Source organism: Salvelinus alpinus, chromosome 23, assembly GCF_045679555.1.
Source record: "Salvelinus alpinus chromosome 23, SLU_Salpinus.1, whole genome shotgun sequence".
Taxonomy (NCBI): Eukaryota; Metazoa; Chordata; class Actinopteri; order Salmoniformes; family Salmonidae; genus Salvelinus; species Salvelinus alpinus.
In genome coordinates, this window is record NC_092108.1 from 19,196,444 (window position 1) to 19,214,480 (window position 18,037).

Consider the following 18,037-nt stretch of genomic DNA (forward strand, 5'->3'; position numbering starts at 1 on the left):
ACACAAACCGTTGCGCCTGGCACCTACTACCATACCCTGTTCAAAGGCACTTAAATATTTTGTATTGCCGATTCACACTTTGAATGGCACATATACACAATCCATGTCTTAATTGTCTCAAGGCTTACAAATCCTTCATTATCCTGTCTCCTCCCTTTCGTCTACACTGATTGAAGTGACAGCAATAATGCATCATAGACTGAGCAGGTGAATCTAAGTGAAGGCAATGTCATGAAAAGAGCATGTGTTCCTAATGTTTTGTACACTCCGTTTACGTAGGCTATTAAATTGAAAAGTATTCACTTGAAGATGGTCAAGGTATGACCTTCAACAAAATAACCTTCAATATTGAAACATCTCAGATGCAATACTTTCCCTGGCACTTTTCATTGTTAGAGAAAAATCGAGTGAGAGCGCAGTGGGTCCTCTGGCATGGCCATTTAGATGCCTGTTTCAAAGGGAGGTGTCTGATACTGTAGAATGGGAGAACAGAGAAGAGAAAGGTTACGAGGAATGTGTTGCTATCACTCTATCTCTAAGGACAAATTACTGACTTCAACTGATATGGAAAGCAAGGAAGACACCTTTCAAACTGAAACAGGTGATATCCTCATCTTTTTTTTTTATTAACATAAACATAGACTCCAGGATTGTATTACAGTATTCAGTGAATAAATGCCTAGTTTTGCAAATCCCTACATTTCTTGTGTTTAAAGTCTCAGATCATTCAGGAAGACTGTTCATCTTCTGACTGTTTATTGAATATTGGGGACCAACTCTATAAAACAAACCGTGTTGGGTCCGTGTGAGGGTCCGTGTTGGGTCCGTTTGGGTCCGTGTGAGGGAGTGCGTGGGTGTTTGAAGAGCGAGTGTAAGGTTGTTTTACAAGGTTGTTTATAACCGGGTTAATCACTAAAGTCGAAGAGAGTGTGATCATCAGAGATGTGTCAGTGTCTTTTTACACTTGAATTTACGAAATGTAGAGAGATTATTTTAGGAAAGGGAATCACATAAACAGAGTATAAAGTCTAAAATGTTGTTCTACATGTAACTGACAAAATAAAGGAAACACCAATTTAGTGTCTTAATAGGGCGTTGGGCTACGATGAGTTGCCAAAACAGATTCAATGTGCCTTGGCAAAGATTCTACAAGTGTTGGAGGGATGCGATACCATTATTCCACAAGAAATTCCATCATTTGGTGTTTTGTTGATGGTGGTGGAAAAAGCTGTCTCAGGGACCGCTCCAGAATCTCCTGTAACAATCTCCCATAAGATTGTGTGACTGAGACGGCCAATGCATATCGTGAAACATCAGCAAGTTAAGCAGTCTTTGTCACTAAAGCCACTGCCAAACGTGCACCAACAATCACCCCTCTTTCAAAGTCATGGATGAAGTGCCATCTTCTCTGTGTGATATACAGTAACCATATATTTAGATGTGAAAAGATAAACACCTGAGGAATTAAGTGAGTAAATGAAAGAGAAGGACAGAGACACTGAGTGATAAGTGTCCACCTGGCCGTGCTGCTGCTCCAGTTTCAACTGTTCTGCCTGCGGCTATGGAACCCTGACCTGTTCACCGGACGTGTTACCTGTCCCAGACCTGCTGTTTTCAACTCTCTAGAGAGCAGGAGTGGTAGAGATTCTCTTAATGATCGGCTATGAAAAGCCAACTGACATTTACTCCTGAGGTGCTGACTTGCTGCATCCTCGACAACTACTGTGATTATTATTATTTGACCATGCTGGTCATTTATGAACATTTGAACATCTTGGCCATGTTCTGTTATAATCTCCACCCGGCACAGTCAGAAGAGGACTGGCCACCCCTCATAGCCTGGTTCCTCTCTAGGTTTCTTCCTAGGTTTTGGCCGTTCTAGGGAGTTTTTCCTAGCCACCGTGCTTCTACACCTGCATTGCTTGCTGTTTGGGGTTTTAGGCTGGGTTTCTGTACAGCACTTTGAGATATCAGCTGATGTAAGAAGGGCTATATAAATACATTTGATTTGATTTGAATTTGATTTGATAACATGGTGGGTGAGAGGAGGAGGGGGGCATGTTGAACATCAGGAGGGAAATAGCACGTGAAAGATGGTCTCTCAGTGGACTTGCTCCCCCACTCCATCTTTCTTTCTCACTACCTCCTGGATTGTACATCCTCCCCTGCTCCCCCACTAACAATATTCTCCTCTTCATCCTCCTCTTCATAAGCTTTTCTGGTAGCCAATGCCAAGATTCCTCACAGGTGCCCTATCTTTACCTTTCTCAATTTATCCCTCCCTCCCTCCGTTTTTCATTCTCTCTCTCAGGTCTTGTGCAATGATGAAGTAGATTGGAACACACCCAAATGTCTATTTGTCCTTGCCATCCTGCCCCCTACTGCCGCAGTTGCAAACAAGCACAGAATCCACAGGAGAGACATCTGTGAGAACAGAGTGAGTGAGAGAGGGAAGGACAGACAGATCATGTGGGGGGAGTTAGAGGAAGTGACTGCATGTGTTCTGAATTTGGCTCCTGCTGCTGAACACTAATAACCCCAAAACCTCCTGGTTGTCAGTCCTACCTGACTCACCTCTGTTTTTATTACTGGGAGAATTCCTACATAGGGTCTACACTAGGTGGTATAGAGACTGCTGTCTTAGATCAGGGTGTTCGACCAAGTTCAACCAATTGAGGACCCTAATGATCCTGCTAAAAATCAGACACAACATCAACATCATTTAGGGCCAGAGTAAACAAAGGACAGAATATCTATTGATTTAAAAGCCGTACACCTCTTTTGCTTGAGCATGTGTATCTATGTCTCTAAGTAACATTCCTCCATAATTGAATCAATCACAGATTTACATTCAAAACATAGCCAATTAAAAGCATGTATCCCAGGCTGGTTCATCCTTCCAACTTCGAGTCCACAGTGCCCCTAGTGCTGCTGCTCCTATGGGGGCCTCTAGGGGCCCAGGCCCAGAATGACACAGAACCGATCGTCCTGGAAGGGAAGTGTTTGGTGATCTGTGACTCCACTCCCAACTCTGAGCCAGCGGGAAATGCCCTGGGCATGTCAGTACGCTCAGGCACGGGCCGGGTGGCCATCTCTGCCACCCGCCAGACCAACCATGAGCCCACAGACATGAGCAACCGCCACCATGATCATCTACTTTGACCAGGTGAACAAATGCAAAGAAACATTGACCATATAAAGTATCACATCAGCAGGTGAAGTTGACTCATGCTTTCTGATTCTGATTAATGAATTCCCTTTGGTTGTTGATTGATTTTTCTTTGATTGATCATTGATGAATGATTGATTTCTATACCTTATCAAAAACATGAGCTGGCGCACACCCAGATAAAATTATTGTATGTAGAAGTGCTGACTAACGGCGAATAAACTATAAGCTATAAAATAAAGAGAGTCGCACACTATAAAAACGTCTCTTTTTCAGGACCCAGTCTTTCAAAGATAATTTGTAAAAATCCAAATAACTTCACAGATCTTCATTGTAAAGGGTTTAAACACTGTTTCCCATGCTTGTTCAATGAACCATAAACAATTAATGAACATGCAACTGTGGAACGTTCATTAAAACCTGTCTAGGACACACGTTCCGCTAGCGGAACCCCCCCCCACATTCCACTGAAAAGGCAGCGCGGGAAATTCAAAAATATTTTTTTGAAATATTTAACTTTCACACATTAACAAGTCCAATACAGCAAATGAAAGATAAACATCTTGTGAATCCAGCCAACAGTTCCGATTTTTAAAATGGTTTACAGCGAAAACACAACATATATTTATGTTAACTCACCACCAAATCCAAAAAAGCACAGACATTTTCTTCACAGCAAAGATTTCACAAAACCCACAAATAGAGATAAAATTAATCACTAACCTTTGAACATCTTCATCAGATGAGTCATATGACATCATGTTACACAATACATTTATGTTTTGTTCGATAATGTGCATATATACAGTGGGGAGAACAAGTATTTGATACACTGCCGATTTTGCAGGTTTTCCTACTTACAAAGCATGTAGAGGTCTGTAATTTTTATCATAGGTACACTTCAACTGTGAGAGACGGAATCTAAAACAAAAATCCAGAAAATCACATTGTATGATTTTTAAGTAATTAATTTGCATTTTATTGCATGACATAAGTATTTGATCACCTACCAACCAGTATGAATTCCGGCTCTCACAGACCTGTTAGTTTTTCTTTAAGAAGCCCTCCTGTTCTCCACTCATTACCTGTATTAACTGCACCTGTTTGAACTCGTTACCTGTATAAAAGACACCTGTCCACAACCTCAATCAAACAGACTCCAACCTCTCCACAATGGCCAAGACCAGAGAGCTGTGTAAGGACATCAGGGATAAAATTGTAAACCTGCACAAGGCTGGGATGGGCTACAGGACAATAGGCAAGCAGCTTGGTGAGAAGGCAACAACTGTTGGCGCAATTATTAGAAAATGGAAGAAGCTCCATGCAAGATCTCACCTCGTGGGGCATCAATGATCATGAGGAAGGTGAGGGATCAGCCAGAACTACACGGCAGGACCTGGTCAATGACCTGAAGAGAGCTGGGACCACAGTCTCAAAGAAAACCATTAGTAACACACTACGCCGTCATGGATTAAAATCCTGCAGCGCACGCAAGGTCCCCCTGCTCAAGCCAACGCATGTCCAGGCCCGTCTGAAGTTTGCCAATGACCATCTGGATGATCCAGAGGAGGAATGGGAGAAGGTCATGTGGTCTGTTGAGACAAAAATAGAGCTTTTTGGTCTAAACTTCACTCGCCATGTTTGGAGGAAGAAGAAGGATGAGTACAACCCCAAGATCACCATCCCAACCGTGAAGCATGGAGGTGGAAACATCATTCTTTTGGGATGGTTTTCTGCAAAGGGGACAGGACGACTGCACCGTATTGAGGGGAGGATGGATGGGGCCATGTATCGCGAGATCTTGGCCAACAACCTCCTTCCCTCAGTAAGAGCATTGAAGATGGGTCGTGGCTGGGTCTTCCAGCATGACAACGACCCGAAACACACAGCCAGGGCAACTAAGGAGTGGCTCCGTAAGAAGCATCTCAAGGTCCTGGAGTGGCCTAGCCAGTCTCCAGACCTGAACCCAATAGAAAATCTTTGGAGGGAGCTGAAAGTCCATATTGCCCAGCGACAGCCCCGAAACCTGAAGGATCTGGAGAAGGTCTGTATGGAGGAGTGGGCCAAAATCCCTGCTGCAGTGTGTGCAAACCTGGTCAAGAACTACAGGAAACGTATGATCTCTGTAATTGCAAACAAAGGTTTCTGTACCAAATATTAAGTTCTGCTTTTCTGATGTATCAAATACTTATGTCATGCAATAAAATGCAAATTAATTACTTAAAAATCATACAATGTGATTTTCTGGATTTTTGTTTTAGATTCCGTCTCTCACAGTTGAAGTGTACCTATGATAAAAATTACAGACCTCTACATGCTTTGTAAGTAGGAAAACCTGCAAAATCGGCAGTGTATCAAATACTTGTTCTCCCCACTGTATATATATATATATATATATAAAAATTATCTCAGTTTACATTGGCGCGTTACGTGCAGTAATGTTTTGATTCCAAAACATCCGGTGATTTTGCAGAAATACTCATAATAAACATTGATAATGCAAGTGTTATTCACAGAAATAAAGATAAACTTATCCTCTATGCAACCGCTGTGTCAGATTTCAAAATAAACTTTACGGAAAAATAATAATCTGAGAACGGCGCTCAGAGCACAATCCAGCCAAAGAAATAGTCGCCATTTTGGCGTCAACAGAAGCTACAAAAACACTATAAATATGCACTTACCTTCGAATAACTTTATCAGAAGGCACTCCCAGGATTCCCAGTTCGGCAATAAATGACTGAAAAGTTCCACAAAGCCCATCATTTAGCCACTTGTTGTTAGCATGTTCAGCCCACGAATCCATTTTCATGACGCACGAGCAATCCCTCCAGACAAAAACTCAAAAAGTTCCGTTACAGGTCGTAGAAACAAGTCAAATGATGTATGCAATCCATATTTAGTATGTGTTTAACATTAATCATCAATAAGGATCCAACCGGAGAATTTCATTGTCTGAAGAAAGAGCATTGGAACGAGAGCACTCTCTCTCGCTCGCGCGAAAAATGGGACTGAGAATTTCTGAAGACCACTCAGTAAAATAGCTCCTATGAGCCCCTCCTTTATAGTAGAATCATATAACCAAAATCTAAAGACGGTGACATCTGGTGGAAGCCCTAGGAAGTGTTTGCTCATCCATAACTATAATGGGTATCATTTGGCACTGTTTTGAAACTCGAGTTCTCACTTCCTGTTTGGAAATCTTCTCAGGTTTTTGTCTGCCAAATGAGTTCTGTTATACTTACAGACATAATTCAAACAGTTTTAGAAACTTCAGAGTGTTTTCTATACAATAGTAATAATAATATGCATGTATTACCTTCTGGGGCAGAGTGGGAGGAAATTCAATTTGGGCACGCAATTTGTTCAAAGTGGAAACGCTGCCCCCTGTCCCGTTAAGACACTAACAGCTTACAGACGGTAGGCAATTAAGGTCACAGTTATGAAAACTTAGGACACTAAAGAGACCTTTCTACAGACCCAGGGTCCCTGCTCATCTGCGTGAACATGCCTTAGGCATGCTGCAAGGAGGCATGAGGACTGCAGATGTGGCCAGGGCAATAAATTGCAATGTCCGTACTGTGAGACGCCTAAGACAGCGCTACAGGGAGACAGGACGGACAGCTGATCATCCTCACAGTGGCAGACCACATGTAACAACACCTGCACAGGATTGGTACATCCGAACATCACACCTGCGGGACAGGTACAGGATGGCAACAACAACTGCCCGAGTTACACCAGGAACGCACAATCCCTGCATCAGTGCTCAGACTGTCCGCAATAGGCTGAGAGAGGCTGGACTGAGGGCTTGTAGGCTTGTTGTAAGGCAGGTCCTCACCAGACATCACCGGCAACAACGTCGCCTATGGGCACAAACCCACCGCCACTGGACCAGACAGGACTGGCAAAAAGTGCTCTTCACTGACGAGTCACGGTTTTGTCTCACCAGGGGTGATGGTCGGATTCACGTTTATCGTCAAAGGAATGAGCGTTACACCGAGGCCTGTACTCTGGAGCGGGATCTATTTGGCGGTGGAGGGTCCGTCATGGTCTGGGGCGGTGTGTCACAGCATCATTGCAGGCAATCTTGTTGTCATTGCAGGCAATCTCAACGCTGTGTGTTACAGGGAAGACATCCTCCTCCCTCGTGGTACCCTTCCTGCAGGCTCATCCTGACATGACCCTCCAGCATGACAATGCCACCAGCCATACTGCTTGTTCTGTGTGGGATTTCCTGCAAGACAGGAATGTCAGTGTTCTGCCATGGCCAGCAAAGAGCCCGGATCTCAATCCCATTGAGCACATCTGGGACCTGTTGGATCGGAGGGTGAGGGCTAGGGCCATTCCCCCCAGAAATGTCCGGGAACTTGCAGGTGCCTTGGTGGAAGAGTGGGGTAACATCTCACAGCAAGAACTGGCAAATCTGGTGCAGTCCATGAGTAGGAGATGCACTGCAGTACTTAATGCAGCTGGTGGCCACACCAGATACTGACTGTTACTTTTGATTTTGACCCCCCCTTTGTTCAGGGACACATTATTCCATTTATGTTAGTCACATGTCTGTGGAAATTGTTCAGTTTAAGACTCAGTTGTTGAATCTTGTTATGTTCATACAAATATTTACACATGTTAAGTTTGCTGAAAATAAACGCAGTTGACAGTGAGAGGACGTTTCTTTTTTTGCTGAGTTTATAAACTCCCAGTAAATGATTGGGTAAATCACCAACGTTTCGGCATCACTGTGCCTTCTTCAGGGTGATTTCTATACCACCACTCCCCATCTCTCTTATTCTCCTGTATTAGTTCTCTCCCTTTCTCTTCTTACCTCAGATCCTGGTGAATGTGGGCAATCACTTTGACCAGGAGAGCAGTGTCTTCCTAGCCCCCAGGAGGGGAGTCTACAGCTTCAACTTCCATGTTGTGAAGGCCTATAACAGACAAACTATCCAAGTGAGATACACACCACAAATACATCATATGTAGCAATCACACGTCTCACATACGGTTAGTTATTTGGCATTGAGACTCTGTGGTTCTTCTTCCCCAGGTTAGTCTGATGGTGAATGGGTGGCCAATGATCTCAGCCTTCGCTGGGGACCAGAATGTGACGCGGGAGGCAGCCACCAACGAAGGCCTGGTCATCATGGAGAGGGGAGACAAGACCTACCTCAAACTGGAGAGGGGAAACTTGATGGGCGACTGAAAGTATTTCACCTCCTCCAGCTTTTTGGTTTTTCCCTTATAGGGAGACAGTCAGCAGGAGGGAGAGGAGGACAGAGGGAAAGGACAGAGAGAAAAGGGGATGAGAGAGGACAGAGGGAAATACGGAGTGAAAGAGCGATAGGGTCGGAAAACGGTTCGACTGAGAAAGAGATAGGATTTCACGTCTAAGAGAGGCAATTATAGATGAGAGATGGAGCGAAACAGAAAGACGTAATGAACATTGATAGCTGCGGGTATGTGAATTGTCTCATACCGTGTCCAGTTTATGTGTAACTTGTCCTGTAGGATGGAGGATTGAGAGACTATTTTTGTTCAGATACCAGAGTTGATGATGAGCAGTATCTGCAATCAATTTGTATCTTTTTCATTTTCACTTTTAAAAGTAATAAGATAAGTAAATCATGTAGCCCTTAAAACATGGCAAGACCTGAATACAACATTCGATTGACATTTGGATCTCTGGTATTTTTACCTGTCAATCTGGCCAGCCCCGTGGTTTTCTGTTTTGTTTAACCTGTTTCTCTTGTGATGGATTATATTCCCTATTGGCATGTATGTGTTTTGCGGAGTGAATACTTCTTATGAAGATTTTAAAAAGTCATATTAAAATTAATATATACATTAGCTCTTTAGAAGTCAATAGAAGTACTATGTGAATTAGATTATTATTTTTGTTTTATGCATGTTACATTGCATGTTACATTAGGTTACAGAGTATCAATATTCACTCTTGTGTTCTTCATTGAACCAGTATCATGACAGCTGTTTGTAAATATAGCTCTCACCACCAGAGTTGGCATGGTGGCAGGGCATTGGCAAGTGTGGAGAGCATTAGCATAGTGAATAACGGATACTCCTCATAGGGCTAACAGTCATGCACAAACAGATGGAGGCTTTGGCGAGGACACAAGCACGTCCTCGCCGGACTCCTGTGGATCAAGTGTGGTGTGCTGTCACAACTAGTCAGTCACGCTTCCCTAGTTAGGGGTTCAGCAGCTAAACTGGTGAAACGCTATTGTATTTGTTAGCATTTATTATTATGGGTTCAGCAAGCATAGGCTGCTAAAGACCTATTTTTATTATTCCAGTTCATTATTATAATGTATATTTCCCTGAGATGGTAATGCCTACAAAGGTGCAACTTAACATGACGGTAAAGTCCCGTGTGCCACACCCTCTCTTGCAATTCCCTGCCAATTGGCCAGATGGTGGCACTATAACAAGCGATTAAAATACAAACTTTGGAAGCTCACACCCCTCACAACGTAACCTACGGTCATGAAATTCGGTACATAGGTCTCTTTCCTCACAAGAAACACCTTTTCCTCAAGGACCCATAACGTCCGCCATGTTGGATTTTCTGCCATTTAGAATTTTGTGAAAAGCACTTAAAATTCTACCACTCTGGCACCGAATGACAAATCTAAAAGTAACTTGATACATGTCATGTATTGGCCAAGGTCTCTGAAAGCAAATTTTTTCTAGACTATACTCAACCTATGCAAGCACATTCAGATCAACCCCACAGTGGCGCTATAACTGGCACATGTTTATATCACTTGATCTGTTTGACCGAGTGATGAAATTTGGCACACAAGCTCAGGGACATGCATCTAGTTAACCTCTAAAGCATGGTTTAGTTTGGTTTTAAGCTCTTTGCTCATAGTGGCCATATTGTTTGAGCTAGAGTCTTGGAAAATGTTGCGTTTAAAAACATGGGTACATGCTGTAGATGCTATGTACCAAATTTGATGCTGATCAGTCCAGCGGTCCTCAATATCATTGAAAATGTTCCAAAATACCTCAAAAGCATATTATATTGCATGATCAGTTTGATTTTTGATATTTGTCAAGTGTAATAAATAGTACAGAAGTAACTTGTCATTGGGGAATCCGTAAACATTTTCCTGATGGTGGCACAGTGGACGCACAGCTGAACCCTGGCAATGCAGCTTGCTGCATTAATTAGTATTCCTCTACTTCTGTAAAGCCAAATTAAAATGCAAATTCCTGTGAGATTATAAGGCCTAGGAGGATGCAACCTGGTATGACGGTAAAGGTCCAAGGGCCACACCCTCCCCTGCAATGTCTTGCCAATAGGCCACATGGTGGTGCTATAACAATCGATTTAACATGCAAACTTTGAAAAGGCACGACCCTCACCCCGTTTGACCTAGTCATGAAATTCGGTATGTAGGTCCCGCTCCTCACAATGAACAAATTTGCCTCAAGGAACCATAAGGTCTGCCATGATGGATTTTCCGCCATTTTTTATTTTGTGAAAAATACTTTAAAAGCTTCTCCTCTGGCACCGAATAACCGATCTGTATGTAACTTCATATGTGGCATCTATGTACAAAGTTCTCCCAACACAAAATTTTCCAGACTAGTACCTAAAACAACATGGCCGCTATTGACCAGTAAGCATTCACATGGGCGCGGTCTGGCACATAATTGCATATAAATCAGTCACGGATATTCATATTGTAACAAAACTTGGTACACATGTTCCAAACACTGTGAAGACTCGACATATTCAAGCACATCGTCCACACAGTGGCACTATAAAGGGCACATGTTTATATACCTTAGTCTGTTCGATTCAGTGATTACACTTGGCACACATGCTCAGGTATATGAGTCTAGCTAACCTGTAAAGTGTGGTTCAGTTATGCCGCATGGTGGCGCTGTTGGACATGAAAAAACATTCATGCAAGCTCATTGGCTCATCATTAAAATCCTGGAAAATGTTGCGTTTAAAGACATAGGGACAGAGATGATGGACACCAAATTTGGTGCCCAGCGGTCCTGAAGAAGATGTTTAAAGTAATCAACATCATTGAGGTATTTTGGACCATTTTCAAAAGTTTAAAACAGGGACGGGAAACTCCAGTCGTCAGGGGCCGGAGAGATGTCACACTTTTTCCTCATCCTTACCAAACACAGCATATTAAAGTAATTGTATTCTAAAGTGAAGATCATGATTAGTTGATTATTGGAATCAGTTGTGTTAGCTGGGGCTGGGGCAAAAGAGTGACACCAAACAGGCCCCTGAGGACTGGAGTTGCCCATACCTGCTTTGAAATGTCATTGGAGACAGACTATTGAGTCATGCCTAGATGGGATACAGTTTTTGTCCCCCCAAAAATGTGTGCCTTTTAGCTAACCCTAACTATTCTACTAACTCTTTAGCTACCCTCCAAGCTCATCATTAAGATCGGGGCCCTGGGTCTGAACCTTGCACTGTGCAACTGTGTCCTGGACTTCCTGACGGGTCACCCCCAGGTGGTGAAGGTAGGAAACAACACCTCCACTTCGCTGATCCTCACACAGGGGCCCAACAACGGTGCGTGCTCAGCCCCCTCCTGTATTCCCTGTTCACACATGACTGCATGGCCACACACGCCTCCAACTCAATCATCAAGTTGCAGACAACACAACAGTAATAGGCCTGATTAACATCAATGACAAGACAGCCTACAGAGAGGAGGTGAAGGCCATGGGAGTTTGGTGCCAGGAAAATAACCTCTCACTCAATGTCAACAAAACAAAGAAGCTGATCGTGGACTTCAGGAAACAGCAGAGGGAGCACGCCCCTATCCACATCGACGGGACCCAGTGGAGCAGGTGGAAAGCTTCAAGTTCCTCGGCGTACACATCACTGACGATCTGAAATGGTCCACCCACACACACGTGGTGAAGAAGGCGCAACAGCGCCTCTTCAACCTCAGGAGGCTGAAGAAATGTGGCTTGGCACCTAAAACCCTCACAAACTTTTACAGATGCACAATTGAGAGCATCCTGTCGGGCTGTATCACCGCCTGGTACGGCAACTGCACCGCCCTCAATCGCAGCACTCTCCAGAGGGTGGTGCGGTCTGCCCAATGCATCACCAGGGGAAAAATACCTGCCCTCCAGGACACCTACACCACCCGATGTCACAGGAAGACCAAAAAAATCATCAAGGACAACAACCACCCGAGCCACTGCCTGTTCACCCCACTATCATCCAGAAGGCGAGGTCAGTACAGGTGCATCAAAGCTGGGATCGAGAGACTGAAAACAGATTCTATCTCAAGGCCATCAGACTGTTAAATAGCCATCACTAGGTGGCTTCCACCCGGTTACGTAACCATGCACTTTGGAGGCTGCTGCCCCATATACATAGACTTGAAATCAATGGCCACTTTAATAATGTTTTCATATTTTTGCTTTACTCATCTCATATGTATATACTGTATTCTATTCTACTGTATTTTAGTCTATGCCACTCCAACATTGTTCATCCTAATATTTATATATTCCTTAATTCCATTCTTTTACTTTTAGGTTGTGTATTTTTGTGAATTGTTAGATATTACTGCACTGTCAGAGCTAGAAACACAAGCATTTTGCTACACCCGCAATAACATCTGCTAAACATGTGTATGTGACAAATAAAATTTGATTTGAACCTGCTGCATAAATTCTCTTAAACCTACAACCTTTGGGGTGGCAGGTAGCCTAGTGGTTATAGTGTTGGGCCAGTAACTGAAAGGTTGCTGCATCAAATCCTTGAATAGACAAGCTAAAAATCTGTCGTTCTGCCCCTGAACAAGGCAGTTAACCCACTGTTCCCCGGTAGGCTGTCATTGTAAATAAGAATTTGTTCTTCTTGATTTGCCTAGTTAAATAAAAAAAATGAATACAACGAAAAGTTATATTTGACAAAATATGTATCCCTTCTAGAAAAACTCACTATTGGGGAAGTAATTATACCCAGGTGCCACATCAATATCATCTCCTAAATTGTGATCATACACGACTGTAATAAAGACCATTTGGAACAAAGCCACAAACACACAGGGGGCTGGGTTACTTCGGTAGAAAGTAACCAATGGTAGTAACGCATTACAAGTAATCCGGATTACGTGGTTACGTAATCAGACTACCGCAGTGTGCTTTGTCTGTTTCCACAAATTGCTGTCTCGCTCTAAATGCAACACATTGTACGGATAAATTGTTAAAAATGGATACCAGTATGGATACCGATACTCTTGCCACATCGTTCCACGTCTGGCGATATCGACAACATTTTATTTTCAAAGAAGTAAAAGACAAGAATATAATCGTTCAATGTGTTCTATGCAAACCCAAAATCCGCATGCTGTCTACCTCCAAGAACTCGACATCAAATCTGAAGAAACATTTAGAGGTTAGTAAATGCTTTCAATTAACATGTTGTATGGCGTGTTAAAAATGCAGATAGTTTATACAAAATGTAGCCAAAGCCCGAATCAACTTTATATACCAGCTGTGGCCTAGCTACTACTCTGCTACCATCTCTTTCCCAATAAAGAATGAAGGCTTCACTGTGTTTTGATTGGGTGGCGGTGTATTTCGTCCAGCCCATAATAATGACATTTCATTGGTTCCCTCATGCGTCGCCATACCCACGAAATACAATTACACGATCAGACAAAAAAGTATATTGGAAATGTAATTCGAACATTCTTAAACATTGCAATGAGTTGTCATTTTCACCTACTGAAAAATAACAACAAAGACAGCAACCACAACCACAAAACATTTGGGAAGGGGTGCGCTCTCAATAGAGCCATGTTCAAGAGCATCACATTTGTTCATTTGCTGACTGACTGATATATTTTGTATTTTGTGACTTGGCTAAGATTGTGTTTTGCATACAAATAAAGAAAGAAAAGGGTGAAAGTAAAGGGATCTTGCTAGTTTCACCTAGCCTGTTTCTTCCTATAAGTAAAGCTGGAGAGGAGGCGAGGATGCCACTTGAGATGCATGAAATGTATATCATATGGGTAAACGGGATTCTACTGGTGGTCAGTGTGTAAGTGTGTGTTCACCTGCAGAAGCAATTGCATAAGGATGGGCTCTGTGTATATTGCAATAAATAGGTTGGGCAAATATTTTGGGCATTACAAATACAACAGATGTTCTGATATGTATGCTTCTGTATTAATGCATTTTATTTTTGTATTTCAGAGAAAGCATCCCAGCATGTATCTAAAGTCCCCTAAAGTTGAGATGAATGGACCAAATGGACCAACCACCTCAGACTCTCCTAAGGAGCCAAAGTACAAGAAATCCAAGCTGGAAAACCTAGTCCATCAAATGACGTCACAGCCAAAAGTGAACGCCCTGGTCTTCAACTTCATGGTGGATGATGTCCAATCGCTGTCTGTCTTGGAACAGCCTGCGTTCAGGAAGCTGATTGAAGGCTTAAGTGGAGGAAAGATGTCCATGACCCGAAATACATTTATCAATAGAATTGAGATGGCATTCTCCAAAATGAAGGATAAACTAAAGGAAAATCTGGACAGTGTACAATCAGTGTGCACTACAGCAGATATCTGGACAGCCCACAACAGAAGCTACATTGGGATGACATGTCATTGGATTGAGAAGAATGAGCTGGAGAGGAAGTCTGCTGCACTTGCCTGTGCCAGAATACGGGGCGCACACACATTTGATACAATTGCAGCCAAGATAAACGAGATTCATGTGGCCTACAATATTGAAAACAAACTTCAGGCTACTGTCACTGATAATGGCAGCAACTTCGTCAAAGTCTTTAAAGAGTTTTCAAAGGGGGACAATGAAAATGATGAAGATGACAATGTTGAATTTGAGGACGTGGGCACCATTCTTGACGGAGCAGATGAGGCCATGCACCTCTTTCTGCTGCCGCACCAGAAATGTGCATCACACGCATTGAATCTGATTGCCTCCCATGACCTAGCGCAAGCTCTATCACAGGGAGAAACTGCCCAAGTGTACTACAGCGCAATGGCCAAGTGTTCTGTAGTATGGAACAGGGTCCACCTATCCCCATTGACTATAGCAGCAGTGGAGGACATAGAGAAAATGAAATTGACTGCTCCTTGTGAGAGTCGCTGGAATTCTGAATACTGTGCAGTGGAAAAGATGGTTTCTCTCCCTGAAACAAAACTAATGGATGTTTGTGACAGCCTGGGGGTCCCAAGACTGCTATCTTACGAGATAGCATTTTTAAAAGAATACATAGATGTCTTCAAGCCACTTGCTTTTGCACTGGACCTCTTCCAAGGAGAGCAAAAATGTTTTCTTGGACTGGTCATACCAACGGTACTCACATTGAAGAAAAAGCTATGTGAGAAGAAAACTCTTACACTCTATCTCTTCGATGTAATCAACCCTGTTCTAGAAGCAATAGATTCCCGCTTCAAACAGCTGTTTGCTAGTCTGGATGCAAAAATGGCAACAGCGACTACTCCACAATTTCGTTTGTGGTGGCTACCAGAAGCTGAGAGAGAAGACATGCATTTGATGCTAGTAGCTGAGGCGACCCCAATGGAGCTGACTGATGGTGCACCAATCGGCAGCGACGACATGCAGTCAGAAGATGAATTCTTCAGTTTCGGACCTGGGACCGGCAACAGTGACACAGAAGAGGAAGTCCGGAGGTACCTAGAGGGAACCAGCAAAAATCTCAGCTGCCTGAAATACTTCCCAAGAGTGAGAAAGCTGTTCCTCAAATTCAACACCATCCTACCTTCAAGTGCTCCTGTGGAGCGCCTCTTCAGTCATAACGGGAACATTCTCACCCCCCAAAGGAATGGTCTGACTGATGATCAGTTTGAGCAAGTTCTCCTTTTGCGTTACAACAGCAAAATATGCATACAGGACAAAATATTCCCTGAATGAAAAAGGAATGTGATTTTTCTCACAGATTATGTATTAGAGGTGTATTCTTTGTTGCGTTTGTTAAGCTGTTTAAAAGTAATCAAAGGCTGTGCGTACTGAGGTTTAAACAGAGATTTATGTTTGAAAAATGTTTGTCTGCGTGACATATTATTATACTGAACAAAAATATAAATGCAACATGTAAAGTGTTGGTCCCATTTTTCTTGAGCTGAAATAAAATCCCAGAAATGTTCCATACACACAAAAAGCTTATTTCTCTCAAGTTTTGTGCATAGATTTGTGTACATCCCTGTTAGTGAGCATTTCTCCTTTGCCAAGATAATCCAGCCACCTGACAGGTGTGGCACATCAATAAGCTAATTAAATAGCATAATCATTACACAGGTGCACATTTTGCTGGGGAAAGTAAAAGGCCACTAAAATGTGCAGTTTTGTCACACAACACAATGTTGCAGGTTTTGAGAGAGCGTGCAATTGGCATGATGACTGCAGGAATGTCCAACAGAGCTGTTACCATTTAATAGAATGTTCATGGCTGTGCTCCTGCCCAGTAATGTGAAATCCATAGATTAGGGCCTAATGAATTGATTTCAATTGACTGATTTCCTTCTATGAACTGTAACTCAGTAAAATATTTGAAATTGTTGCATGTTGCATTTATATTTTTGTTCAGTGTATGTGTATATATATATATATATGTGTATATATTCTGAATATTGAGTTATGTACTAGTTGTTAAATGTCAACATAGTCTACTAGTTGTTAAATGTGAATGTTTACTTAACTATACTTGTCAGAACATTGAGTGTTCTTTACTAGTTGTTAAACGTGACAATCTACTTTTCTTTACTACTTTGCTTAAAAAAAATGTACACAAGGCTAATAGCCTACTTTTTACACGAGTACATTTGAAAATGAGTAACAAAAATAAAATGCAACGTGTTTATTTGTGCTTTTATTAAACATGAGGTTACCTTAAATATTTTAAAAGATGTAATGTAATTTGTATCAAGTAGGGTGGCAAAATTCCAGTAAATTTCCCAAAATTCACAAGTTTTCCAGAAATCCTGGTTGGAGGATTACAGATATCCTGTTATTCCTTCCTGATTCCAACCAGGATTTCTGGAAAACAATGGCATTTGGGCAAGGTTGCTGGATTTTTGCAACTCCAGTATCCAGTAACTGATTTTCTGTGCTCCTACATGGCTTTGGAGACCTCCAAACAGAGGAACAGGTTCACACTCACAGTTTACACACACTATCACCTCTAGGCGGCAATGTTGAGTGTGTGTGTACTGTGAGTGTGAACCTGTTCCTCTGTTTGGAGGTCTCCAAAGCCATGTAGGAACACAGAAAATACATTACTGGATACTAGGGCTGTAAAAATACAGTAACTGTTGGCAACCTATCTTTCATTTAGCAGGCCACTTTTACTATAATGTACCAGTTCAGTTTGTGTGTATCAGGAAAATAAAAACACAAGACAATACCCAGTTTCAACTTAAATAGAGAGCACCATACAGAAAATCATATACTTGGAGCATAATGGGGCAAAGGTGAGATGAGGGCATCTCATCAGGTGGCAGTTAATGGACAACTGGGCATTTGAAAGAATTGAGGTGAGGTGTCATATATTCCTCTGCTGCTAGTGATTTTGTTAGTGAATCCAGTGCTAATAATAATATATTTGATGGATGCACCTTCTAGAGACCATCACAACATAAGCCTCAAGGTGCATTTCAGTTTTGATTTAGTGTACAGAAATAATATAATTAAGAACATTTTAAAATAAGCATTGCATCTCCAGTCTAGGCACAGCTAAAATTTTGAGTGAAGGGTTATAACATTGAATCAACATGGTCACCTTTTGTAGAGGCTGAAAATATAAGAGGTCAAGTTGTATTATTGCCTGGATGGTTAACAAAACATTCCCCATTATTAGAT

At 42.3% G+C, this 18,037-nt stretch overlaps 2 protein-coding genes across 3 annotated transcripts; both read left to right on the plus strand.

Annotated features, from left to right (window-relative positions):
- The first annotated feature begins 301 nt into the window (after positions 1-301).
- Positions 302-17,037, plus strand: LOC139550426 (uncharacterized). 2 transcript variants are annotated; one of them, XM_071361312.1, is made up of 5 exons: positions 302-601; positions 2,312-2,437; positions 8,003-8,122; positions 8,220-13,589; positions 14,393-17,037. In XM_071361312.1, exons 4-5 carry the CDS (start codon positions 13,404-13,406, stop codon positions 16,091-16,093), a joined length of 1,887 nt encoding a protein of 628 aa, XP_071217413.1. In that variant the 5' UTR covers positions 302-601; positions 2,312-2,437; positions 8,003-8,122; positions 8,220-13,403; the 3' UTR covers positions 16,094-17,037. The 2 variants fall into 2 exon arrangements, with proteins under 2 accessions (XP_071217413.1, XP_071217412.1); XM_071361311.1 differs by lacking the exon at positions 2,312-2,437.
- LOC139551234 (cerebellin-1-like) lies at positions 2,875-8,375 on the plus strand. Its single transcript, XM_071362724.1, has 3 exons — positions 2,875-3,063; positions 8,003-8,122; positions 8,220-8,375. The coding sequence occupies exons 1-3, from the start codon at positions 2,875-2,877 to the stop codon at positions 8,373-8,375; spliced, it is 465 nt and encodes a 154-aa protein (XP_071218825.1).
- Positions 17,038-18,037: the final 1,000 nt, after the last annotated feature.

Bases quoted from the DNA above. Each gene is read 5' to 3' on its own strand.
- LOC139550426 (XM_071361312.1), top strand. From the start codon at position 13,404: ATGGATACCAGTATGGATACCGATACTCTTGCCACATCGTTCCACGTC. The intron at 13,590-14,392 runs GTTAGTAAATGC...TTTGTATTTCAG, and splicing joins ATCTGAAGAAACATTTAGAG to AGAAAGCATCCCAGCATGTA.
- LOC139551234 (XM_071362724.1), top strand. From the start codon at position 2,875: ATGTATCCCAGGCTGGTTCATCCTTCCAACTTCGAGTCCACAGTGCCC. The intron at 3,064-8,002 runs GTACGCTCAGGC...TTCTTACCTCAG, and splicing joins GAAATGCCCTGGGCATGTCA to ATCCTGGTGAATGTGGGCAA. The intron at 8,123-8,219 runs GTGAGATACACA...CTTCTTCCCCAG, and splicing joins ATAACAGACAAACTATCCAA to GTTAGTCTGATGGTGAATGG.